The sequence below is a fragment of the Polyodon spathula genome, chromosome 7, assembly GCF_017654505.1.
Source record: "Polyodon spathula isolate WHYD16114869_AA chromosome 7, ASM1765450v1, whole genome shotgun sequence".
NCBI classification, from domain to species: Eukaryota; Metazoa; Chordata; class Actinopteri; order Acipenseriformes; family Polyodontidae; genus Polyodon; species Polyodon spathula.
Window position 1 is genome coordinate 44,028,859 of NC_054540.1, and position 27,467 is coordinate 44,056,325.

At 40.0% G+C, this 27,467-nt stretch overlaps 1 protein-coding gene across 1 annotated transcript in view; it reads left to right on the forward strand.

Moving 5' to 3' along the window:
- The window catches only part of LOC121318641 (gamma-aminobutyric acid receptor subunit alpha-3-like), a 166,085-nt gene that overhangs the window by 78,646 nt on the left and 59,972 nt on the right, over positions 1 to 27,467 (forward strand). Inside the window, exon 5 of the mRNA XM_041255537.1 lies at positions 23,235 to 23,455. Coding sequence (XP_041111471.1) covers positions 23,235 to 23,455 — 221 coding nt within the window. The remainder of the gene's footprint in view (positions 1 to 23,234; positions 23,456 to 27,467) is intronic.

The window sequence follows — 27,467 nt, forward strand, 5'->3', positions numbered from 1 at the left end:
AGAGACATTGCCCCACAGATCATGTCTTAATTGCGTGTTCATGCCATTGAGTGTGTTTTATAAATCCCATCCGAGAATTCAGAACCCTCAGTGCCCGTTTTATGATCTGAATCCTGTTATGAGTCTAGGCCTTAGTCTTTAATTACAACTATTTAGATTTTTTTTTTTTTTTTTGGCAATAATGATCTAAAAATATGCAGCCCTAAAGACAAGACATGAAAAAGAAGAGCATGGTATCAAGCAACCAGTAAATGGCACTGCAGGCAAAGCAACACTGATAACGGGACCAGTTTGTCTTTCATTGCAACGTAAAGCAGTTCTGAGTTAAAAATAACCTGATCTGATCTTAAAATAAGTTATGAGAACTCTGGAAGCCACGCTCACCAGTATTGCTTTTCTGGTCAACTGTCTGAATGGGTTCATGTTTATAATGCTCTCGAATGAGGTGATCTTTTGGCACTGGATCACATAAAAAAAAAAAATTCTAAACATGCACATTTAACCACATCCATACTGTACTTTTTCTATTTTTTTTAAACTGTCTATAGTCAGCAGTGAAAGTATATCCCACGTACATCCAGCCAATCAGATTAGCAGATTAGCTATTTTTAAGGAATTGTGTTTTACACAGTGTACGGTTTCCCTGTCTGAGACAGGGATATCCAGCCAATGGGATCACTGTTATCCCGATCCCCCTAAGTTACACGTTTTTAATCAAAAAACAATTGTAGCCAATGTTTTTACTAAAGTAAAATCTGGCTTGTGTGATTGTAAAATGCCACTTTTTGATATATTTACTACTGCTTAAACTAAGTTAAAAATAAAATATTTTGGTGCAAATTAAACTTGTCAATGGCCCCGTGGCAACATTACCCAATTTTTTTTTTTTTTTTATAAAACCCAACATTATTTAATTTTTAATAACGGTCTGATAGTCTCTCTTCCTTACCTTTTTTTTCTTTTAATAATGGTCTCTCTTCCTTCAGATATTTTTGCGAGTATTAAATAAAAATATATGCCTATATTTAAGTATTAATATTTCATGCAGTCGTCTAGTGTATGACTAATTTTGTTTTAATATTTGATGTTCGTTTTAAGTATTTCACACAGTGTGTTTCAATGTTTCTCATTGCGGATTCAGAAACATTCTAACGTTCCAATTTAAGTGTAAATTTAACTTTAAATTGAAGGTATTAAAACGTGTATTGAATGAAATAACTCACTCACCTACATACAGTATGTATCATACATGGTGTTTGGTTTCCAGTTATTATTTTCATTTGTTTTTCTTTACTCTTTTTAAGAGTGTGAGCTCAGCAAGGTTTATAGCAGTATTTTCTTTTTATAAATTTCCCAACAAAGGCTTTTTACATCCTCAGTGTGAAACTAAAGGACTAATTTGATTAAGAACCTTAATGAGCTCAAACCACATAACTATGTTTTGACACATCAGCCTTATTGTATGGAACTCATGGAATCCAGAATGTACATTTCATTAGAACACTTCACATATAAAATGCTGATTTATGATGATCTGGAGGTTGGTAAAAATTGGACGGCACAGATTTAAAAATAATATATACAAAAATTAAATCCCACTAGTCATATTTTGCCACATCTTATTATATACAACTCTTTCAATTTGAATTTTGAAATATTTTTTGGTTAAAAAGATCTTTTTTTTTTTTTTTGTTCATCTATGTAGGCTTGGTTGGAATTTACTTTCTTATGTTGACATGTACTTTTTTATGTTTTTTTAGTATGTACAATTGTAGGCTAGAAAAAATACATGTTAGTTATTATACAGCTATACCATGTATGTAACACTTCATTATATATTTATTAAGCTTTTAAAATATAATAGAATTCCGTAAGAAGGACGCATTGCAAATCCGCAAACACCTGTAAAGAAACTTTATTGTAATAGTATGCCGTTTTCTATACAAAGATTTAATTATTTACTCTTATGTTTGCATTTGTATAATTCAAATAAAATCTACAGTAGAGGTCAGTTGCCATACAATGTATGTATCCAGTGTCACAGTTGCATTGATAATTTCTTGGTAGTAACATTACACTGGGTGCAAATAACGGTATATAATTTTAGCAATACAACACACATGGGTTGCCCCTTTACGTATGCAATTCAAGGTCCTCTCGCAGAGTTTGACTGAGGTCGACAAAATGTCCTATACAGATTCAATCGAGTTTTGAGATCGTCACCTTGTAAATCTAAGACATGAAACCTGGTCTTGTCTCTGTATCATTGGTGTCGCAGCTGGGGTCTGTCAATCTCTAAAATTACATCTGATGGTACTGCTGCTGCAACTGCTGCCACTCCCAGCAAAGCCATACTGTAGTTTGTTTATTATTATTATTATTATTATTTTAACACCAAATAACTTAAATACTGTGTCAATGTGAGTTATATACTTTTTCGTTAATTAAAAGCTCCTTTCCCAAGTGCAATTTAACTTATAAATGATGACAGTTAGCACGGATTTCCTTTTAAATTCCAACGCAAACAAAATAAATATTCTTAAGAAGTTGCTCATTAAGATATTAACATTATTTCGTAAAGCAACATAATTTCAGAAATCACATTAGCACGATTATTTAATAACAAAATAGGCATAACAACTGCTTGAAAATGCCAAAATCAATGCTACATACCGATGTATTCATCAGCACTGGAGTTATCATTTACGACCTTTTGAACACCCCTCACACCACTTTGCCTTAATAAGTCTTGACCTGTTTGTCTGTCTTGGTAAGGAGTATATATATTCTTGGTTGTATAGAGAGTTAAGGGCTCTAGCAACACATTACTATGTTAAACAAAAATATTACATAACAATTGGGTTACTGCGTCTAACAAAGTAATAACCCAATTTTACCAGCATTATATTGTGGTGGTGCCTAAAGGGACAGTGCAAGCGGCAAACAGACCCTATATTGATTGGTGTTATTACATTCATAAATCTGATGGGAACAAAACGGTTATGTGATATAAATATTAATAGTGAATAACATTACTTTTTATTTCCCATGTCAATGTGTGAACGCAGTAAAGTGCAGTTTGAGCTTGAGGCACTGTCTGAGATTATAGCAATGGATCTTGCCTACAATGACAGCCCATTAAATAAAGAAGGAGGGAGCCCCTCGGATTGGCATCTGTGAATATTCTCTGTGCATTGACTTAACAATGTGACACTAAAGAGCAACATGAATGCGATAGGTTGAAAGATGCTCAATATGGAAAATGACAAAGATAGCCCATCATTGTGATTTTGCTCATTATTAACCTGGACATTTGGAAACTAATTGAATGAGGTAGTTTCTCCATTCCTTTGTTGAGCATTCCCTTGAGGGTACCAGCTGATTAACAATGTAAAGAGATTTAAACCACCTTTATTTATTTATTAAAACGTCACACCATTTTTAAAGCTTTAGTCTAAGTGCTTAAAAAAACTGTGTTTTTATCCTCTTGTGCAATTTAAATAATGTGAATAAAGTTGTGTTGTTTTTTTGGTGGGGAGTGGGGGGGCGAGGAGGGTGTATTTTTATCTAAACGCAAGACCTGGAGATTATAGTTGTGTGCTTTGGGTGACATATAATGTTTCTGCAAGGTAGACACATCTTTCATATATAATTCATGTTATTTGTCTTAATTGCAATTCAAGGATTTTAACCAACAGCAAAAGCACACCTTAATTTTTGTTTCTTTCCATTACTAATCGCTTAACCTTTTTTTTTTTTACTTCAGCTAATAATTTTGAAACTCTAGTTAAGCTTAATTATGTTGTTATAATGCCACCCTAAACTCCTGTCGTTAAAAGTAACTAGTCTATTTGTACTTGTTTTTGATCAGTTAAACTGGCTTGCTAGTTGTTCTAAAGAGAGGGAATGAATGCTTAGCTAGCCTAGTCTAAGAAACACGATTTGCATCCTTAATATATTGCTTCAAAAGAGACCTTCATTATGTTACCATAGCTACAAGTCTTTGTGCTAGTTTGCTATCGAGACACTTGCTGTGTAATAATCATGCAACAATAGTCACAGCCTGCCTCCCAAGTATCCATGGTGAATATCTCTTGTTCAGTCTCAAGGACCATTTACTGTTATTCCACCTTTTTCAAATTACTTGTTTTTATGCCTACTTGCTGACGTGACCTGAATACATTTGTTTTAAAATAGATATTTTGTGCAAAAGTTTTAGGCAGGTGTGAAAAAATGCTGTAAATTAAGAATGCTTTCAAAAATAGTCATGTTAATAGTTTATATTTATCAATTAACAAAATGCAAAGTGAGTGAACAAAAGATAAATCTACATCAAATCAATATTTGGTGTGACCACCCTTTGCCTTCAACAGCATCAATTCTTCTAGGTACACTTGAACACAGTTTTTGAAGGAACTCAGCAGGTAGGTTGGCCCAAACATCTTGGAGAACTAACCACAGTTATTCTGTGGATTTAGGCAGCCTCAGTTGCTTCTCTCTCTTCATGTAATCCCAGACAGATTCGATGTTGTTGAGATCAGGGCTCTGTGGGGGCCATGCCATCACTTCCAAGACTCCTTGTTTTTCTTTACGCTGAAGATAGTTCTTAATAACTTTCGCTGTATGTTTGGGGTCGTTGTCATGCTGCAGAGTAAATTTGGGGCCAATCAGATGCCTCCCTGATGGTATTGCATGATGGATAAGTATCTGCCTGTACTTCTCAGCATTGAAGAGACCATTAATTTTGACCAAATCCCCAACTCCATTTGCAGAAATGCAGCCCCAAAGTTGCAAGAAACCTCCACCATGCTTCACTGTTGCCTGCAGACATTTATTTGTGTACCACTCTCCAGCCCTTCGGCGAACAAATTGCCTTCTGCTACAGCCAAATATTTCAAATTTTGACTCATCAGTCCAGAGCACCTGCTGCCATTTTTCTGCACCCCAGTTCCTGTGTTTTCATGCATACTTGAGTCGCTTGGCCTTGTTTCCACGTCAGAGGTATGGCTTTTTGGCCGCAAGTCTTCCATGAAGGCCACTTCTGACCAGATTTCTCCAGACAGTAGATGGGTGTACCAGGGTCCCACTGTTTTCTGCCAATTCTGAGCTGATGGCACTGCTGGACATCTTCCGATTGCGAAGGGAAGTAAGCATGATGTGTCTTTCATCTGCTGCAGTAAGTTTCCTTGGCCGACCACTGCGTCTACGGTCCTCAACGTTGCCCATTTCTTTGTGCTTCTTCAAAAGAGTCATCTGGAAACTGCTGTCTGCCTTGAAATTTCTGCCTGGGAGAGATCTTGCTGATGCAGTATAACTACCTTGTGTCTTGTTGCTGTGCTCAGTCTTGCCATGGTGTATGACTTTTGACAGTAAACTGTCTTAAGCAACCTCACCTTGTTAGCTGAGTTTGGCTGTTCCTCACCCAGTTTTATTCCTCCTACACAGCTGTTTCTGTTTCAGTTAATGATTGTGTTTCAACCTACATATTGAATTGATGATCATTAGCACCTGTTTGATATAATTGTTTAATCATACACCTGACTATGTGCCTACAAAATCCCTGACTTTGTGCAAGTGTGCCTAGAAGAATTGATGCTGTTTTGAAGGCAAAGGGTGGTCACTCCAAATATGGATTTGATTTAGATTTTTCTTCTGTTCACTCACTTTGCATTTAGTTAATTGATAAATATAAACTATTAACATGTCTATTTTTGAAAGCATTCTTACTTTACAGCATTTTTTCACACCTGCCTAAAACTTTTGCACAGTACTGTATGTATGTATATATATGTGTGTGTGTGTGTGAGAGTGTGTGTGTATGTATGTATATGTATGTGTATATATATATATATAGTAACACAGCAGAAAACATGTGCGTATGCACGTTTTGATTTATTTTATTTTTTAATTATCATCCGCACCTGGTAGTTATTGTAAATTAGTACAAGGTGCAAGGTTTAAAAAGTGTGCAGCCAGTCTGCACGTGACGGCTGAGTAGAAGGAAGCAGGAGGTGTACCCTGATGCAGAGTCGTCACACAAAGGTACCGTGTGTTCCTTTTGTATCGTTATAAAGAAAACTGTGTGTTTTGGTTTCGGTCGGTAAACAGCTTAGCTGTCCGGCTTATTTAGAGTAGGTTCCTGTTCATGTCTAATTAGTGCTAATGAGAGCTAGGTGTTTGTTTTCATTTTCGTTTTCTTTTGGTTATTAAAAATTTTAAAAACCACTCATTTTGTGTCTGGGTTTATATTTTAAAGAGCTAAACGAACCTGAGTCGTAAGGCTCGTTATACTCAGCATTCCGATATATATATATATATATAAATATATATATATATATATATATATATATATATATATATATATATATATATATATATACACACACACACACACATACAGTTGTAGTTAAAAGTTTACTTACCCAAATAGAAATTGATAATTTCTAGAAATTTATTGAAAACAGAATTTTAGGAAAAAAAAAAAATTGTAAACATTTTGCTTTTGTGGAGGAGGGAAAAACTTACAAGAAATAGATGTCTATAGTTATTTATTTCAGCATTTTTTTGCAAAACTCAAAAAATGCTAATTCAAAAGTATTTATACCCTTTGATGCTATGATAGTGTTGTCTGCAAGGTGCTAGAAATTTCAATATGATAATGCAGAACTGTAATGGATGTAGCAGGACAGGGGGCCTGCAAACTGAAGAATGGTTTGTTTATGGCAGGGACAGAGTTAAAGCCTCCCTGCCAAGATAATTGCTTTTGTTTAATTGTTTTGTTGAAAATTCAATGTTTTATCTCTTAGTCACATTCTTAAAGGGGCACGAACCCAAACTACGACCAGCATGTTCACATATGGTGTCAGAACCCTGGAACGCCCCTGTTGACGCAGAAAAAAAAAAAAAAAAGAAAAAAAATGTGGATCCAGAATTAAAGGAACTGCTAGAACAAATTAAAAGAAATGCTGCTGCTCAGGAGGAGAGCAACAGGCAGTGGAGAAGGGAACGGGGACATTCAGAGCCCACAGAGCTGGAGTTAATGTTCGAGAGGTGGATGATGTCAGCATAGGAGCCACCGCAGCCAGAGCCCAGAGGGGAGGAGCCACCACTGCCAGAGCCCAGAGGGGAGGAGCCGTTCTCTCCAGTGCCTGAGGGAGAACGTACGCTGTCTCCAGCGCCTGAGGGAGAAGAAACAAACAAGGGGGAGGAGGTGAAGAAGATACCTCCACCCCTGGAAATCAGTCCTGCACGAGACGGTGATGTCCCTTGCCCCGACGTTGTGGTTCCCCTGCCGGAATGCCCAGACCTCCCTCCGCTGGTCCTAACACCCAGGTCGCAGCATTGCCATGCACAGTTGCTTGCCTACTCCCTTACTTCGCTCCACCTGAACGTCACTACATGAGGATCCCCTTTCCCTCACTGTGTTCCCCTATAAGCTCCAGACATTGCTGAGCGGTTCCGCAGTCACACACTTCTGCCTGTCACTGGTTGCTCTTGGTCGCCGGCCTGCGCTCCAGTCCCCCTGGTTAAGCCGTCTGGGTTCCCCCTTGTTGGTTCCCGGTCCCTTCCAGAAGCCGCCAAAGGGACTGACCCAACCTCAAGACAGAAGGTTGCAGGAAGGGGTGAAAATTTAAATTTGTGGGCTTGAGGGAGGGTGGTTGTGTTTTAAGGGGGGGGGGGGGGGGGGGGGGGGGGGGGGGGGGGCTTGGGCTGGCCTGTGTCTTGAAAAGACAAGGGGGGTTATGTAAAGGATGTAGCAGGACAGGGGGCCTGCAAACCAAAGAATGGTTTGTTTATGGCAGGGACAGAGTTAAAGCCTCCCTGCCAAGGTTTAATTGTTTTGTTTATTTGTTTAATTATCACCTGCACCTGGCAATTATTGAAAATTAGAGCCAGGTGCAGGATATAAAAAGGAAGCAGTCAGTCTGCTCAAGGCTGCTGCTGTGGATTGTAGAGCCCAACTGGAAGTTGTAAAGGTCTGTGTAAAACATACGTTAGATTTTATAAAAATCTGTATTAGTGTTTGTTTTCGTGTTATATGTCAGGTAAACAGATTAGCTGTCCTGTGCGTTAGTCAGGGACCTGCATATGTTTAGTTAGTGCTCCGAGGGAGCTAGGGTTTTGTTTGTTTGTTTTATCTCAGAGTCACATTCTTAAAGGGGCACAAACTACAGCCAGCTTTTTCACAAGAACCTAATTCTAGAAAAGTCTAGAAAATGCTGGATTATAGGTAAACATTCTTAGAGAGTATAAAAGGATTAGACATAGGATGATTGTTGTCATTACCAATAAGTCAATATGGGAAAAAGTAAAGAGCTATCTGAAGACCTTAGGCAGAAAATTATTTATTGTCAGAAAGCTGGAGAACGATACAAGAAGATTTGTTAGCATCCGAGTATCCCAATTTCAACTATTGTTTCTATTTTCAAGAAGTACTGTGTGGCAAAGTGATTTGTAGTGCTCCGGTGTATAGGTGATTTGAGGTGTTCCAACAAAGGACAAACACAAAGTTTACCTGTCAGGTTTCTTTATTGCCCTTTTAAACCGGGTTTCAAATAATAAAGCTGGCTCTACCCAGCAATGGGTATTGCCAGCGAAAACTGAACTCAAATAATAAAGCTGGCTATACCCAGCAATGGGTATTACCAGCTACAAAACAAAGGGGTTGCAGTCCCGAAATAATAAACACAAACACGTCTCCAGACTGGGTGCTCTGGTGCAGGTGCGGTGCTCTGAGTGCTGGTGCTCGTATGCGTTCAGGTCCGGGCTTCTCGCTACAGCTCCAGCTTCGTATCAGCCATCTGGCAAAACAAACACAACACTTCTCAATGAACCCACACTTCATTCAAGATTCCGTCCTTGTCTCCTCCCATTAACCACAACAAAGGAGCCGATTACGGCGTCATGTCCCCCTAAAGTACCCTAAGCCCCGCCCCCTCCGATAGCTAGTTCAATCACGTCTCCTCCAATTCATGACTGAAACTTCTCTCACCGTACTAGGGCGATGACTCCAGGTACCGTAACGCCGCCCTCTTCCTGAATGGCTGGCTCCCGACTGTTCCCGGGATGAACTGCCCAACCATTCAGTAGGAAGCCCGCAGCTCCTGTTGTACAGTGCCCTCACCGGTCGAGAGGGAGATTGTTGATTCGGATTCATTCGCTCTCCGTCATATACTATCACAACGCTCCCTCGGTCTTGAAGAAAGAAGGTTCTTTCACCAAGAACAAGTAGAAGAATTGTGAGGAAGGTAAATTACAATCTAAGATCGACCGCCAAGGATATTCAAAGTGAATTGGCTGTAAGTGGGACTGGGGTTTCCATTTGAACCATAGGACAAGTACTGCATGGTGAAGGTCTCAATGGTCGCAGGCCAAGGAAAAAGCCACTCTTAGGAAAACATCACAAGGACAATCGCTTAAAGTTTGCAAAACGGCATTTGAATGATTGATGTGAGTTCTGGTCAAAGGTATTGTGGAGTGATGAAACAAAAATCAAGCTATTTGGTTACGTTGATATTTGTTACATTTGTTACAGTCTGGCAAGGAGTACAAAGAAAAGAACTCCATATCTACTGTTAAGCATGGGGGTGGAAATGTCCTTCTATGGGGCTGTTTTTCCTCCAATGGCACAGGAAAGTTAGTTCCAATACATGGAAATATGGATTCCATAGCATACTAAAAGATATTGGCCAATCATCTGAAACCCTCTGGTACAAAACTTGGTTTAAAGCGCAACTGGACATTCCAACACAACAGCAATCTAAAGCACACATCAGCATGTACTTTAGAATGGTTAAAGAAGAATAAAATTAAGGTTCTGGAATGGCCTAGTCAAAGTACAGATTGAGAATCTTTGGTATGAGTTGAAGAAGGCTGTGCACAAGAGAAGTCCTCAGAGATTGAAAGAACTGGAACAATTTTGCATTGATTAATGGTCAAAAATCACTAAAGAATCATGCCAAAAGCTCATTGACAAATATCCTAATCCTTTAAAAGAAGTTATTATTGCAAAAGGTGCTCAATTACTTATTAATTTCATTTTGCTTCTTAGGGTATGAATACTTTTGAATTTACATTTTTAGAGTTTTGCACAAAAATTCTGAAATAAATAACTGTAGATATCTATTTCTTGTAACTTTTTTTCTTCATCCACAAAAGCAAAACTTTACCTACAAAAGATTTTTTCTATAATTATATGTTTTCTTGGTGAAAGAACCTTCTTTTTTCCTAAGAGTGGCTTTTTCCCTGGCCTGAGACCATTGAGAACTTCACCAACCTATGGTTGAAATGGAAACCCCAGTCCCAGTTGCAGCCAGTTCACTTTGAATATCTTTGGCAGTCAATCTTGGATTGTGATTAACCTTCCTCACAATTCTTCTACTTGTTCTTGGTGAAAGAACCTTTTTTCTTCCAGACCGAGGGAGCGTTGTGACAGTACCATGACTCTTGTACTTCCTGATAATAGAAACAACTGTTGAAATTGGAATACTCAAATGCTTATAAATCTTCTTGTATCATTCTCTAGCTTTATGACAATAAACAATTTTCTGCCTAAGGTCTTCAGATAGCTCTTCATTTTTTCCCATATTGACTTATTGATAATGACAACAATCATCCTATGCCTAACCCTTTTATACTCTCTAAGAACGTTTACCTACAATCTAGCATTTTCTAGACTTTTTCTAGAATTAGGTTCTGCATTATCATATTGAAGAGAGCGAGAGAGAGGGAGAGAGAGAGACTGACTTTTAAAACGCTCTTTTATTATCAAATTCTTTTCACAATTTACAGTCTATAAAATAAGTAAATACACAGAGTTATTTTACTGGCTCCAGTGATCAGCCTGAGCTTCCCCAGCGCATCACTAAAACTAAAAAACACACAATCAAGATATAAAATACTTTTAAAAGAACAAAATCAACCAATTTTCCTCATTCACTTCACACAGAGCACTATCTATGCACCACAACACTCAAACTTCTTCATATTGTTCATTATCTTATAAAAACTGTATTCTAGTTTTATTCAAGTAACAAGCAACAAATTAAAAATACTGAGCAGATTTATATTCCCACTCCCTGCCACTATCCTCTTCCTGCTCTTTAATATTGCCAATTTTGCCTGCCCAAGAATAACATTTGCCACCTGACACCTAAAACTATTATTCCTCCTATACTGCACACCCATAATAGAAAACTTCCTCACTAAAACACAAAGAAAATCTTTTAAAAAACTCAGTTGTCTAAAAAGAGGTTTGAAATGGGCAAAATTCATGAAAACATGGAGCACAGTTTCCCTCTCACTGCAAAATGGACAACAGTCTGAAGTGCTGGGATTAATGATAGAAATTAATGAGTTGACGGCAGTTGATGGTGTGTAAAATCCTCCACTTTAAATCTCCAGATCTCCTTGGGATTGGGGGTTTATACAGAGCTCTCCAGGCCGACCGCACCTCCTCCCCTAACCCCTGCAAGGCCACGCACTATACAAACTTTTCTTCTCTACCACAGAGAAGGAAAAACTGCCCAGCCTGGCAGGATCCAGCAGCGCTCCTGATCTAGTCTGAGTGCTTATTTTTGGTGACACTATTATCGAGTTTGTGCTCAGCCTGTGCTGGCAATGCTGATTGGAGCTGTTCCATGAATACCCCAGCCACTCTGATCAAATGCAGTCCCAGCCTCTCTGCCACGGTCCAAGGAGGTTCACCTCGCCACCCCCCCCCCCCCCCCCCCCCCCCCCCCCCCCCCCCCCCCCACCCCCCCCCCCCCCCCCCCCCCAGGCCCCCGAGGAGTCTAGAAAATCTTTTAGTTCATTACTCCTTCCCTCATCAGCTTGGAAACAAAGATCTGTGATTCCAGCACCTCCAGTTTTAATGCTGGATTGCTTATCAGGGGGTACTCTAGGTAGCAATACCTACTGTTCTTTTCCCAATTTATATGAGCAAAAAACACCCTCTGGGACACCTTCAGACACCGGCATAACTCCTGCACATCACTCTGCCCTGTGCTGCTTTATTGACACTACTTCATTAACACTTCAGTACAAAAAGGGGGCATTCCAGGTTTCCCAGGATGCTTAGAACACATCAGCGTAATCTGGCAACAAATTAAATTGGCAAAAAAGGGGAGGAAGGAGCTACATGCTTCTGGAATGCGACTACCACCAATTCGAGCATACATGGATGACATGACAACCATGACTACAACAGTAGCCTGCAGCAATTGGTCATTAGGCAAACTAACCAATAACATTGAATGGGCATGAATGCAATTCAAGTCCATAAAATCAAGGAGCATCGCTATAATTAAAGGTAAAGTAGTAGATAAAAGGTTCTACATTAATAGGCAGAAGCGCTTTACCAGGCAAACTGAAAATCTGTTGCTTTCAGTTTAGTCTACTGCCAAGACTGCTGTGGCCACTGATTGTGTTCGAGGTTTGCTTAACAACAGATGAGAAGCTGGAAGCTTTAATCAGTTCATACGTCAGGAAATGGTTGGGAATTCCATGCTGCCTCAGCAGAGTGGGACTTTATGGTAAAGGAATACTACAGCTACCAGTCTCAGCTCTAACCGAGGAGTTTAAGTACGCCAAGGTCCGATTGGAAATGACATTAGTAAATTCATGCGACATGCATAAGCGTGGCATCACCTGTGTTGAAAACTGGAAGTGGGTGGCAAAGAAAGCTGTGGAAGATGCTAAGGCTGCCCTTCGAAACGATGATATTATGGGGCAAGTTCAGCATGGAAGAGGGGGTCTTGGTCTCAGTTCAGCTCCTCCTACATAGCACAAGGCAACCCCAGATCAATGGAGGAAGCTGGTTGTCAACGAGGTGCAAAAGCAGGAGGAGAGGATGAGGTGTGTAAAGGCTATTTCCCAGGCCAAGCAGGGAGAATGGATGAGATGAGAGAGTGTGGAACAATGCAAGATCAACTGGCAAGAACTATGAACAGTGGAACAGAGCAGGATCAGTTTCCTCATCAGGTCAGTATATGATGTTCTCCCATCACCACAGAACTTAAACCTCTGGGTGGGTGAGGATCCCTCATGTCCTTTGTGTTCATCACCTGCAACATTAAGGCACATTTTGACAGGATGTAAGGTGGATCTTAGCCAAGGGGCGGTTTACTCTGTGCCATGACCAGGTGTTGCAATGTTTGGCCTTAGCATTGGAAGACAAGTGTAACCTGACCATTAAGTTGCCACCAGTTCCATTAAAGCATTACACACAAAAGACAATATTCCTCCATCCAGGAGAGCAACCACCAAGAAAAGGTGTTAAAACCAAGCCTCGCCCAGGACAACTACAAGCTGGTAGAGACTGGAAAATGCTGGCAGATGTTAGTCAACGGCTTATTTTTCCACTAGAGATTGCCACCACTAACCTTCGACCAGACATTGTCTTGTGGGCTGGATCAACATGCCTTGTTCATATGGTAGAGTTAACAGTGCCATGGGAGGATGCTGTGAATGAGGCATATGAGAGGAATAAACTTCGGTATGCTCAATTAGCTACTGAAGCAGAACAGCGAGGATGTAGAGTCCGGCTTTACCCAGTGGAGTTGGGTTGTTGAGGATTTGTGGCACACTCTCCAACCCGGTTTCTCAGAGGTGTTGGGTTCAGTGGCCAAGATTTGCTTTGCTCAAAGTGAAGAACTTATCTGAAGCAGCAGAAAGGAGCAGCAACTGGCTCTGGCTGAGACGGAAAGATTCTGGTTGGGGATCTCAAGCACAATAGGAAGAAAGCAACGCTGATGTATAGATAAGTAAGCTGGTCTGAGTTGAGTGGGGGACGAAGGGGCGTGATGCTGGGACGCCAGAATCACTGTCGAGCCATCTTATGTCATGGTGTTTTGGGATAGTCGGCGAAACACCGAGGATGGAAGGTGCCCACTTGAAGACCCCAGAGATGTACCCTACTTAGCTCAATCTAAACAGTTGTCATGCTGATGCGCTGGGGAGGCAAAATAAGCTGATTCCTGGAGCTAGCATTATACTTCAGCCATCAACACCAGACAGAAGGATATCTACATCATCAGATGGATAGCAACGTAAATGGATGGAGATGCAGATGGATCACATTAGTTTACTGTAAAGCTACGTCTTAGCTGGTGCTTATCTTAGTGAGAGCCGAGTTCAAATCAGCAGGAAGTTTTAACATCTACTCTCATGTAATGGAAATCATGTGACAAAGATACTAATATCATCAGTATAAGCTGTTACTCTCACTGTTTCCATGGCATGCTGAGGAACTACCACTCCAGTTAGTACAATACGCAGTCTGTGACTAGACTAGAGGCTGTATGGCTAAAAAATACAGCATCCCTGATAAGGAGCACCCCTGATGCACTCCTCTGCACACCTGAAATGGAGAACTCAAAACCCCATTTACCTTAGTACACTAGCAGAGGGCAATATAAGATTTAAAAACAAGACCAAATCCAAAAGTTCCTAGGGTTTCCTGGAGATATTCATAATCTACCCGATCAAAGGCCTTCTCCTGATCCAGACATATCAGCCCAGCATCAAACCCAAACAACTTTGAGGCCCCCATAATATCTTTATCAAGAAACACATTATCATATATTGACCTGTTTGGTATACAGTGTGTCTGGTCCTGGTGCACTATTTGCTCCATCACCTTCTTGTTTGCCATGGTTTTTGAAATTATTTTATAATCCATACATAGCAAACTGACTGGCCTCCAGTTCTTCATACAGCAAAAGTCCCTCTTCTTCGGCAGCTGAGTCAGAACAGCTCTCCAGCAACTCAGAGGCAGCTGCCCCTCTCTGACGCTCTCCTCCAAAACCTGCAATCGATCCTCTCCCAGCTTCCCCCAAAAAGCCTTAAAAAACTCCACTGGCGAAGCGTCAACACCAGGAGCCTTCCCAATATGCAGTCCACCAAGGGCAGTTCCTCCAGGCTGAAAGAATCCTAATATCTCCTATATTAAAATGCCAAAATGGGCTACGCGTTCTAGAATCAGGAAAAATCACTTTAACCAACATAATACTGTGGTCTGACAGCCCATTTGGTATTATTTTACAATTTTCTATAAAATGTATCTAATTTTTATATACATAGACCCGGTCCAGCCTGACACCCGATACTATGATGTAGCCCGCTCTCTTCCAAGTATACTGCCAATCTCAACCTATTCCTCCACACCTACAAAATCAGAACTATTCAAGACAGCAGAAACCTCCCGAGCAGACTGGGGGTGTGGCTCTGCATGATTCCGATCTAACACATCGTCTTCAGTAGTAGATAATCTTCAGGTTGACACTCAGATAAAGTATTTTTTAGAATCTTAAAAAACTAAATTCTCTCTTTACCCTCATTGGGAGTGTAAACATTTATAAAGCAAAAATTATGTCAATCCTTGTTTTAACTTTTACCATCCTCCCTACAACCACCTCCTGATATGAGAGAACTTCAACTGCACATTTCTCTGAGAACAGGACAGCCACTCCCGTACTAAAGTTTGAACCATGACTAAACACACCCTCTCCTTTCCACTCTTGTTTCCACTTACACTCATTATTTATGTCACTGTGCGTTTCCTGGATAAAAGACACATCTATTTTCTTTTCTTTTAAACTTTTGAACACACATGCTCTTTTATGTGCTCTCCTAACCTCACTAACATTTAAAGTGCCTGAAATTAATTTATCCATAGATACTAAGAAAAAGAGATACAGCCCAACACATGAGAAAAGCAACCGTGACAGACAGATAAAAGCAATAAGCGTTCCATCCATTTTTTTCTTTCTTATTTATAAACTGTTGTACAAAGAGCATTTCAAAATAAAATTTAGCGATGAAAAAAGAAGCCAAGTTAGAAGCAACAATTGTGTGAATGTTGGGCCCCAACACCTTTCCAATTGTGCCTATTTGCTTGATGCTTGACAAGGTTGCCCCAGTTGATTCTCTAAACTTGGGCTGTGTTTGATATGACCAATTTAAACAGCTCTTGTGTTTTTTTTACATTGGTTTGTATGTGTGTGTGTGTGTGTGTGTGTGTGTGTGTGTATGTACCCCCACCCTGTGAATGTGACAATGTGTGGCTTTTAATTGATAGCAGTCCTGCCAAAGTATATTTTTAATAAATCTTGTTATAAAACAAAGCCTTAAGGTGCAGAGGCTTTTTTTTTTTTTTTTTGTCGCCCTGCGATATTAAGAAATGGAATTACAAATGTACCTGCAGTTGCATCAGAATAGTGATATTGAAGCTAATAGCTTAATTACAGTAAATCTTATCAAGTTTGAATGACTATCACTTTGTATGCTTCACATTTCCCTATGTAAAATATGCACATTCAAAGCTACTAAAGAAATAGTTACTGAAATCTCACTCCATGTATTTCAATGATCCATTTCTGCTGGATCCCTGCAGGTCAGTGGAAACGCAGTGAGTGTGCACTGAGTAGCCAAGATGCTTCTTTGACTCCCAGACGCCTCACACTGTAGCTTTCCCTTCAATTCATGCTTTTCTAATAACTCATGTTGTAAGGTTTATAAAGGAAGGTAAGCATGGAATTAACTACTTTGTTACGCAGTAAGGATGAGACCAGGCCATGTTTCAGATCTTAACAATGTTTACCATCTATTATTCCAAACAGCAAGCATTATATTCTACATTGAACATTATTGTTGGGATACAATAACGTGTCACTAACATAAGAGATAAAGAAATTGATCAAGTCACCATCTGCAGAGAGAGAGCTTCAGACAATACATCGATTTTCATGTTTATCTTGGGATATTGCAAGCTTCTCTGTCTGTATTCCTTTATGCCTGGTATTTATGCTCTACTTGGCTCAGAGCCTATGTGACTACAGTTTGTTTCTGTTATCTTACTAGTTATAGTTGTCAGCAGTAGCGTTATTCAGCTGTTACTTCACTCAGGTGCAACCAACCACAAACCACAATTTTACAAGGTTACTGTGGTTAATGTTTGCCGTAGTTCTCTTTTCTCACCCATTCTTGCATTTGCCTTATCACTGAACATTCTAGGCTTAAGGCCAAGTGGGTCGTTACCTTAGCAACTCTACTTATGCTAATGTCACCACAGCAAACTGGTTTCCTGTCATTTATATTAGATCAGTTTATGGAGCAGATCTTGTTATCAGTGCTGTTGCTAGGCAGGCCTAGTTAGCTGTTCTGTTTAAAATTACCAACACAATTTCTTTCATAAGATTACCAATACAACCTGTTTTAAAATTAACTGATACAAAATGATTTAAAAACAGTTCTGCTACTGTATTGAAAGCATACATCGTTTTTCAATATTCATCCACACTATCGTCTACATTTTTGTTAGCATTGTGACTTGCCAGTTTCTCATCAGTCTGTCTGTAATCAAAAATCGATGTAATTTGTGCTATATTTCAAATCAGATCATCACTGTACTGTACATTCCAGTCTTTACATGAAAAGATTATTCTGAAAACATCACCAATTGTTTTGGTTGTGAACGGAGTTTTAAAAGCTCAGATTGCTGTTGCTGTGACCATTTGCATTCCCCCTGAACTTCTCTTGTGCCTGAGCTCAGGCTTTGTTTATAGCCAGCTCCTTGCGTCCATTGTGACAATATTAGGAATAACACTAAATGACTTGTTTGAGTGCAGCAAGCCGTATTGCACCCAATGTTTAAAACAGAAGGTGTACTGGTGTATGAGAAGGGTACAGCTATAATCCAGTTCACAAAGACAGTCATGTAAATGCACAGATCATGTGAAAGCACAGTTCTAGGGAGAATAATATTGATATGGCAGTGTAGCAGGGAGAGATCTGTGCTGACTCTGCTGGCGTGTTCACAGTACTGTAGGAAGAGGGCGGCAGTCTTCCAACAACCGCCTGTGAGTCATGGCAGTGACACGGGGAGGTGGGAAGGTAGGTGTGTGGACTTTCCCCCTCTCTGAATGGCTGAGAGGCGAGTCTTGGCAGATTGCTAGCCCTATAAAAAAATGCTCTGCTGTTTCCTCAGGTCTGCCCACTTAGACGCAACGAGAGTGCGGAAGCTCTGATCCAGGACGGGAATCAGGCGAAACAAAGAGTTTCACAGTGAGACAGAGAGAGAGCGGGGAACCCTTGGGCAGACCCCGGCGTATTGTAAAAGAGCAGGCTAGTGATCCGGGTCGTGCGGGTAGCGGCGACCGGGATAACGCTACCGAGTGCAGCACCTTTTATTTGTAGTTTTATTACTGTTTTATTTTCCATTGTTCTTTTCACCTTCTGTTTTCATTATTATTTCGTTGAGCACCTGCGAGTGCACTTGCTGTTCGCGTACCAGCTATGGTATTTCCGTGGTGCTGTCTATCATCGTTGATAGGCAGCCCACGGTCAACAGTGCCCTCTGCCGGAAAAAGCTAGAACTGTTGTCAAATAAAACTGGACACCTGGGTGGTGTTTTCAATTACACCTGTCTGTCTCCTAGTCAGTGAATTACCCACACCCCTTCCACAGGCAGCTCACAGCTAAGACTATATGCAGATTAGATGTTGATGTCATTATGTCATTGATGTCATACTATGCAAATGCATTGTGTGTGACAATAGGACAACAGTTTAATGCGTGCAACATGTTATCGGATCTGCTTAGAAATAGCAGGTTGTTTTTTTTTTCTTTTACTGTGACAGTTCTGTGGTAACCTATGGTGATACTTTATCTAGTTATTGATAAAATGATGACTTAAGATGTCAGCTGTGACATTATTGATTTTGTGTTGCTGTGGTGTTTCAGGTTATTGAGTAGGAGGCTCTGCTAGCTCTTGTGAGAGGGGAGAGAGGCAGGTGATGGGTTGATCAAAAGAAATAGCAGATGCAGTGGAATTGAGGGAAGGCATTACAGCGTGTGGATTTTATATGTATCAATATTTAATTGTTTCCTCGTGTTAGGTCGGTATCTCCCGTTCCAACATGTTTTCACTGTCCTTTGATGTAATTCGACTGTGGTACTCGTTCATTTGCATATCTTGCACAGTGTGTGGAATGCTTTTGTTGAAGATGTTCAGTTCGCAGGATCTTTGTCAGAATGTAAGATGAGGCTTTTTTTGTTTTTCAAGCTGTTCTGTGAGTTGCTGCAGCTGCTGCTCTTGCACTTACTGTGTGTGTGGCATGCTTCTGCCCAGCCTCCACCCTGGAACACAAGGATAACTCCTTGTTTGTTAGATATATTTGGGACACTCTTGGAAACTAGTTGTTACAACTGAAGCGCATGCTGTGGCTAGAGAATACAAATGTAATTGAGAGTGTAGGTATGCGCTCTCATAAGTATGAGTTAACTTACACAAAAAAGCTGTGATCCCATTTTAATTCTGCAACACTCTTCCGGTTCCATGCTGGAAAACTCGCTAGCCATATTGAAGGGGGTTGGGGCGCGTCATTATGCTTATCATGTTGGCACGAGTCTGGGAGTAGGAACAGTTCAAATTTAAGGCTTAGAGAGTTATGCCCTTTGAGGTGGTTGGCAGACAACAGCATCAGATGATTTGGTTACAGCAAGATAATGGGCAGCCACACACACACACACACACACACACGCACACACGCACACACAAGCACACACACGCACACCCACGCACACCCACGCACACACACACAGTTGTAAGAAGCCCAACTGCTATGTATGGTGTTTGTATTAGTAGTTATGAATGTATGCAAGGAAAAGAGGCTAATAATAAAAAGGCAGATCACACAGGAAAGGTTTGGTATGTAATGTTGATTGAGTAGAATGTAGAACTCATAGGTTCCATTCATATTTGTATACTTTTTCACATGTTCCTTTCAAAATGATATGCCTTCATTAAGCCAGTATAAATGTAAATATTTATTAATTTGTCTAGTTTCCTTTCCAATGCAGAAACCGCTTGGAAATAAGTAAACGTGTTAAAATGTTTTTTGTTATTTAAAAAATAATAAAAAAACAAATTAATGTGCTGTGTTGTCTTTAAAAGCTCCATTAATATGTATGACAGGTTTCTAGTGAGTATTGATAATACTGCATTACTGGAGATGAAACGGGACCCATATTTGTGATATTTAGAAATTTACATTGTATTACGTTTCATATGGGCTAGCTAATGTCAGTCACTGTAATTTACAAATAAATAACACTATCATTTTTAACAAGCCTTCCCTTTCACTTATTTTCAGACACTGTAGAAACAGATTTGTTGAAGTGTGCATTCTTGCAAAATATGTAATTTGGTCTTGCTGAGCCCCCTGAAATGTATTTGCATGTAGACTTTAGAATACACATCAAATGGCAGGCTATGTTTTGAAAGGGGTGTATTTGTAATTTAAAAATCGACAACCCTTAAACACTTAGAAATGTAGGCTAATTCACTTTATAATATTTAAAACAATTGTTCGTAGAAATAAATTTAGCTTAAAAAACAGCTATGAGTTGTCCATTCTTGGACAAAAATGTGGAATGCCCAGAATGCCCCTTGAATGCATTTAAAAGAAAGGCGTGGATGGATAAGGTCATACTTCAGACTGCAGTAAATTTAAATAAGTTCTGATATTTGTAAGGTGAAACTGTTTTCAAAGTGTACTTTATTGCAATGATATTAGATGTCATTGTACCTATTACAGTAAGTAATAGAGCTATGTGTCATAAAGAAATATTTTTTTGTCCAGTAAATGTCCAGGCTAGTGTTTTTTTTTTTTCATTTTTTATCCCAAATAATTTCCACTTGTTTCTTTCATGATGTTGTGTGTGTGTGTGTGTGTGAGAGAGACACTCTCCCTGTGTGTGTGTGTGTGCTGGGTTAGTGTTAGGTTGTGTGTCATTCTCCCTGTGTGTGTGCTGGGTTAGGGTTAGGGTGTGTGTGTGAGTGACATTCTCCCTGTGTGTGTGCTGTGACAATCTCCCTATTTGTGTGCTGGGTTAGGGTTAGGGTGTATGTTTGACATTCTCCTTGTGTGTGTGTGTGCTGGGTTAGGGTTATTCTGTGTGAATAATCATGAATAATCTTTACAGTCCTGCAAAGATAAGTTTTATTAATAATTCATCTCACACAATATTTTTTTTTTCATGCAGAATTCCTTTAAAAAGAAATTTAAAAAATAACCCTCCAACAGTATTCCGTATATGTTAGACATATTTAAAATTGCACTGCAAAAGGTGTTTGATTCTGACCCCAAGCACCTTTATTTACATTCTTTAATGATAAAGAAACATGAAAAAACTGGCATAAATCTATTCAGGGTGCCATGATAATGAACTGTCACCTTGGCAACCAAAAGCAGTATCAATACTTTCCAATCAATCAGTAAAGAGGAGTTTCACCTTTGAAAACATATAAATTAATTTTGTATTAATTGATATTTGTACTAAAATAATAATAATAATAATAATAATCTTTATTTTTATATTGCGCCTTTCATAGCAGACCACCGTCACAAAACTCTTTACAAGATACGATACTAGGGTTTATGAACTATATATCAGCTGCAGTCTCACTTACAAAATTCTCTCACCAAAGATGGAGCATAACAATTTCCTGGGATTTGAACTGGGTACCTGCTGGTTTCAAGCCTGTTTCTTTAACCACTAGACCGCACAGCCTACTAAACCTGTATGTGACTCCACACTCAAAGACAACAACAAGGCAATTGAGTTCATATAAATAAATACACAGATTGGATCACAAGCTCAACATTGCTGATATACACCGTCTGGCAGCTTCATTAATTTTGGCATTGCCCTGGTTTGAGGGCATGTCCTGGTATACCCTGGTCTCATAATTACTCTAGAAGGCCGAAAAATGTCATTGGCGTTGCTGCGGATCAAGTCCACCCAACAATATTGCCTTGTATCCTGATGGTGCTGGCTACTTTCAACACGATAATGCACACATCCATCGAACCAGAACTGTGCATGAATATTTTGAGGAGGATGACAGAGACTTCAGGCTTTTTCCATGGCCACAACAATCCCCGGATCTCAACCCATATGAGCATATTTAGCATGAACTTCAACAATGGATTCGTCCTCATGATCCCCTGCTTTCCTCTCTGCACAAACTACATGAAATACTGATGAAAGAAGTAAGACACCTTTCAACCCAATGTGGAGTCTATGTTACGTTGTGTTAAAGCTGGACTCAGGGCAAGTGGTCACCAACCAGTCTTAGGTACAGGTCCTAATAAAGTGGTGAGGCAGTGGATATATTTGACCTGTACAGACTGCCAAGGATGTTCGAGATCTTTATGAAATCATACATACCCACATTAGAAACCGCTTTATTTCTGTTTCAGGATAACTATTAGGTTTCTTATTCATCTGGGCTGAACTCTGCTTGTGCAGGGAGTGTGGTCCCTGGAATAACTCTGGGAAGATGTGTGTTACCCCACTTAACTACACAGTAATTCAAGTATTCAAGTACAGTAATTTAAGGATGCCTCGAGGATTCAACATTGGCAAGGCGGCTGTTGTCTTAAAATAATAATAATTAGTTGTGAAAAGTTTTAATGCATAATATTTGTGGCTACCCTAGAGGAGCAAATGTCAGGGGGAGTCCATTGGCACTGCAATGAATTCAACCATTCTGTTTTTGTACAAAACATGTCTCACTTTGTAAAATTAATTATTGGGTCATTATACAGTAGTGTAATGGGTTCTGTAATTGCTGGATAAAAGGCTGACCCTGCATGAGTATACTGCACATACTTATATATAATGTACAACTCGTATCACACAAACATTCTTCTAAAATGTGTAAAAGAGTAATTATTAAATTCTGACAGGCAAATAATTATTTCCACATTGCTTGGATAACATTTTGAGGAGGTTTTCGTTAAATGCGCCACAATGACGTTCATGTTGCAAAACTCTGTGAAGACAGCATGAGTGTCAGTCAGTCCAATTGTTCTGGCGGTCAATGCTCCAGCTGATTAATGACCCTAGACGTCTGGAAAAAATATCAAGGCTAACTGTCAGATCAGCTTTCATGTCGCCTATCACAACATTGCTCATTGTGGCCAGGGCCATGGTCATTCACATATTAAGAGCACTACATCTGAGTAGTAGTTAATATCAGGCAGAAACTGTAAGTACTAAGACTATAATAACAGGCAAGTAGGTGTGAACCATGCATAACACTAGAATACCAAAAAAGAATGTAATGTTTTACGCGATTAACCAGATGCTTACATTATCCTATATTCATTTTATAAAATAAATGACAAACAGTGATTTAAAAAATCTTCTTTGTTTTTTCCAATCAGGAATATACAATCGACGTGTTCTTCCGGCAGAGATGGAGAGATGAACGTTTGAAGTTTGACGGCCCAATGAAGATCCTCCCCCTCAATAACCTGCTGGCGAGTAAGATCTGGACCCCAGACACATTCTTCCATAACGGGAAGAAATCTGTAGCCCACAATATGACCACACCCAATAAACTGCTCCGCCTGGTGGATAACGGAACACTGCTCTACACCATGAGGTAGGACTTCCAGTTTGTACTGTTTGTGTTTTCAGACAGTATCCTCGACTGTTCTTCTTACTGGGGTCTGTTTTAATGACAGAATGCGCACAGTAAATTCCTGCTGGGTATTCCCCACAGAATACAGTGAAAAGCAGGGTTAGGCTGGCATTATTGAGATCTGCCTCTTCAGATCCTTATAATAGACATCTGATAGATTTGACTTATCATTATCCAGAAACTTTCAATCTGTGATTATGGGCCACAACTTTAAAGACTTTATAAACATTCTCATTTAGGTTTATCAGCTCTTTGAAAACTATGTACTGCAAACTTGATTGAATAATCAAAATTGACTTCCTTAAAATAGTTGTAAATCAGTTCAATGTAAATCAATTATTATTATTATTATTATTATTATTATTATTATTATTAGGCTTCCAAGCAGAATGGCTGGAAGCCTATTGTTCTTCAAAAGATTGTTATTATTATTACAGTGGCTCTCAAAAGTATTCACCGCCTCCTTGCACTTTTCCACATTTTATTGTGTTTCCGCTGATCAACACAAAAATGGCAATAATGCGGATGAAAAATAAAATCTATAAATTGTTCTAAATTAATTACTGGTATAAAACAGAAAATAATTGATTGCATAAGTATTCATCCCCTTTGCTATGACACACCTAAATAAACTCTGGTGCAACCAATTGTTTTTAGAAGTCACCTAATTAGTTGAATGGGGTCAACCTGTGTGCAATTAAGGTGTTTCACGTGATTTCAGGTTAAATACACCTGTCTTTGGGAGGTCCCACAGACGGTTAGTATAATTCTTAACAAAAACTACAACATGAAGATGAAGGACCATTCAAAGCAAATCTGGAATAAGGTTCTTCAAATGCACAAATCAGGGGTAAGATATAAGAACATTTCCAAGGCATTGAATATCCCCCGGAGCACAGTAAAGTCAATTTTTAAGAACTGGAGAGAATATGACACAACCGTGAATCTGTCTAGAACAGGCTGTCCTCAAAAACTGAGTAACTGGGTGAGAAGCACACTAGTCAGGGAGTCCACCAAGAGGCCTAAGGCAACTCTAAAGGAGATACAGTCTTCCAGGGCTGAGATGGGAGACACTGTGAATATGTCAACAATAGCAAGGGTGCTTCACAAAACTGGCCTTTATGGGAGAGTGGCAAAAAGAAAGCCACTGTTGAAAAAAACTCATATCAAATCTTAGCCAGAGGTTGCCAGAAGGCATGTGGGAGACTCTGAGTCCAAGAGGAAGAAGATTCTATAGTCTGATGAGACCAAAATAGAGCTTTTTGGCATCAACGCTAAGTGCTATGTTTGGCGCAAGCCTAACACCGCACATCACCCTGAGAACACCATCCCTACCGTGAAGCATGGCGGTGGCAGCATCATCCTATGGGGATGCTTCTCTGTGTCAGGGCCTGGAAAGCTCATGAAGATAGAGGGCAAAATGGATGCAGCAGACTACAGAGAAATCATGGAGGAAAACATGTTGAAGTCTGCAAGAGACTTGGGACTTGGGAGAAGATTCATCTTCCAGCAGGACAATGACTCCAAACATACAGCCAAAGCCACACTGGAGAGGCTTAAAAAAAGGTCAATGTCCTGGAGTGGCCCAGTCAAAGCCTGGACCTCAATCCAATTGAGAAAATGTGGAAAGAGTTGAAAATTGCTGTTCACCAAATATTCCCATCCAACTTGACAGAGCTTGAGTAGTTTTGCAAAGAAGAATGGGCAAAAATTGCAGTGTCCAGATGTGCAAAGTTGGTAGAGACTTATCCAAATAGATTCATGGCACTAATTGCTACCAAAGGTGCCTCTACCAAATATTGACTCAAGTGGGTGAACACGTATGCAATCAATTATTTTCTGTTTTGTATTTGTAATTAATTTAGAACAATTTGTAGATTTTATTTTTCACTTTGACATGATGAACTTTTTTTATTGATCAGTGGCAAAAACTCCTAAATAAATCAAATTTGATTCCATGTTGTAACACAATAAAATGTGGAAAAGTCCAAGGGGGTGTGAGTACTTTTGAGAGCCACTGTTTTTTTCTTTTCCTTCCGCCGCAATGGTAAATCTTTAACAGCCCATAAAATGGAAATGTTTGCACGCAGAGACTCGCCGTTTGGAATGTTGGTAGATACCTATGGGAAGTTGACCCTGATTTAAAATGGAGCATGTAGGTCACATGGTTTGGTAGCCATGTTGGATTTTTGCAAAATGAATAGTCAATATTTCAAAATGTTTCAAAGAAAAAGTTAATGGCAGCATGTTTATGACATCAGAGGTCAAAAGTGAAAGTATTCGATAACTCCTTATGGAATGCAAATAGGGCCACTTTTAAAATGGACCACATATAGGAACCCATATGTGTTTTATCAAAAACAGTCATTGTCCGTGACCTTTGACCTCTCTTATGATAGGATTACACTATGTAACACAATTTTTGTTCCTGGGTAGTAAGTGTTATTTCCTAATTGCTTATGCCTCAAAAGTATAGAAAATGACTATTATTCCACACAAACTTTGCTTTTGTGACCAGGACAGTGATATTTTGGAATTTACCTATTTCCAATGAGAAAATGGACAAATTTGTGTCTTTTCATTCACATAAAGTCAGAAAAAAACAACATATGAATCCAAATTAACATGTATTTATACTAAAGTAATACAAAAAATGACTACAAAAGATTTAGAAGTAAGTAGTTTTTCGAGATTTACGATTATACTGTAAATCACTTTCACGAGTCAGCCCCCAAATGTAGTCTCCCATCATGTTCTCGTTATACTGTCCTTGGTAGGGGCGTTCAAAGTCCTGTATATCCTGGTGGAAGCGCTCGCCTTTCTCCTCCGAGTACGCTCCCATGTTCTCCTTGAATTTATCAAGATGAGCATCAAGGATATGGACTTTGAGGGACATCCTACAGCCCATTGTGCCGTAGTTCTTCACCAGAGTCTCAACCAGCTCCACATAGTTTTCGGCCTTGTGATTGCCCAGGAAGCCCCGAACCACTGCAACAAAGCTGTTCCAAGCCGCTTTCTCCTTACTAGTGAGCTTCTTGGGGAATTCATTGCACTCCAGGATCTGACGAAGACACCGGCTTCCGGGGGTCCACCAGTGGCTCCCACTTGACGTTGTTCCTCCCCACAGAGAACTCGGTCCGCTGTGGCCAGTCCCGCCTGTGGTAGTGCGCCTTGGTGTCCCTGCTGTCCCAAAGACAAAGATAGCAGGAAAACTTGGTAAAACCGCCTTGGAGACCCATCAGGAATGCCCCCATTTTGAAGTCTCCTATGACCTCCCAGCCGTACTCATCATACTTCAAGGCGTCCAGCAAGGTCTTGATGCTGTTGTAATCCTCTTTGAGGTGCACTGAGTGAGCCAGGGGAAGAGATGGGTACTTGTTACCATTATGGAGCAGCACAGCTTTGAGGCTCCTGGATGAGCTGTCAATGAAGAGGCGCCACTCATTCTGGTTACAGGCGATTCCGATTGCCTCGAACAGACTGGTCACATTGTGGCAGAAGCAGAGCCCATCTTGACGGGTGAAGAAGCTGGAAAAAGGTTGGTGACGCTTCCTCTGAACTGCGACTCGCACACTTTCATCCAACAAGTTCCATTGCTTGAGCCTAGACGTCAAAAGCTCGGCATTGGACTTGGTGAGACCAAGATCTTTAATTAAGCTGTTGAGGTCTTTTTGTTTGGGGTAGTATGGGTTTCTCTCCACAGCTCCACCTCTGAAATTGTCATCTGGATCTACAACGTCTTCCTCGCTCTCTGACTTGCTGCTCTCTTCTAAAGACGGCTGCTCTCTCTCCGGAGGAGTGGGTACGGGGAGCTCATGGCAGTGTGGCACCGGGGCGATGGATGAAGGAAGGTCCGGATACTTGATAGCAGGTGCATTCTTGCCAATCCGACGTTTGGAAGGGTCCACTATGCAGAAGTAGCAGTTGACTTGAGTGGTCATTGGGTTCCCGCCAAATTCTTGGGATAGCGAAC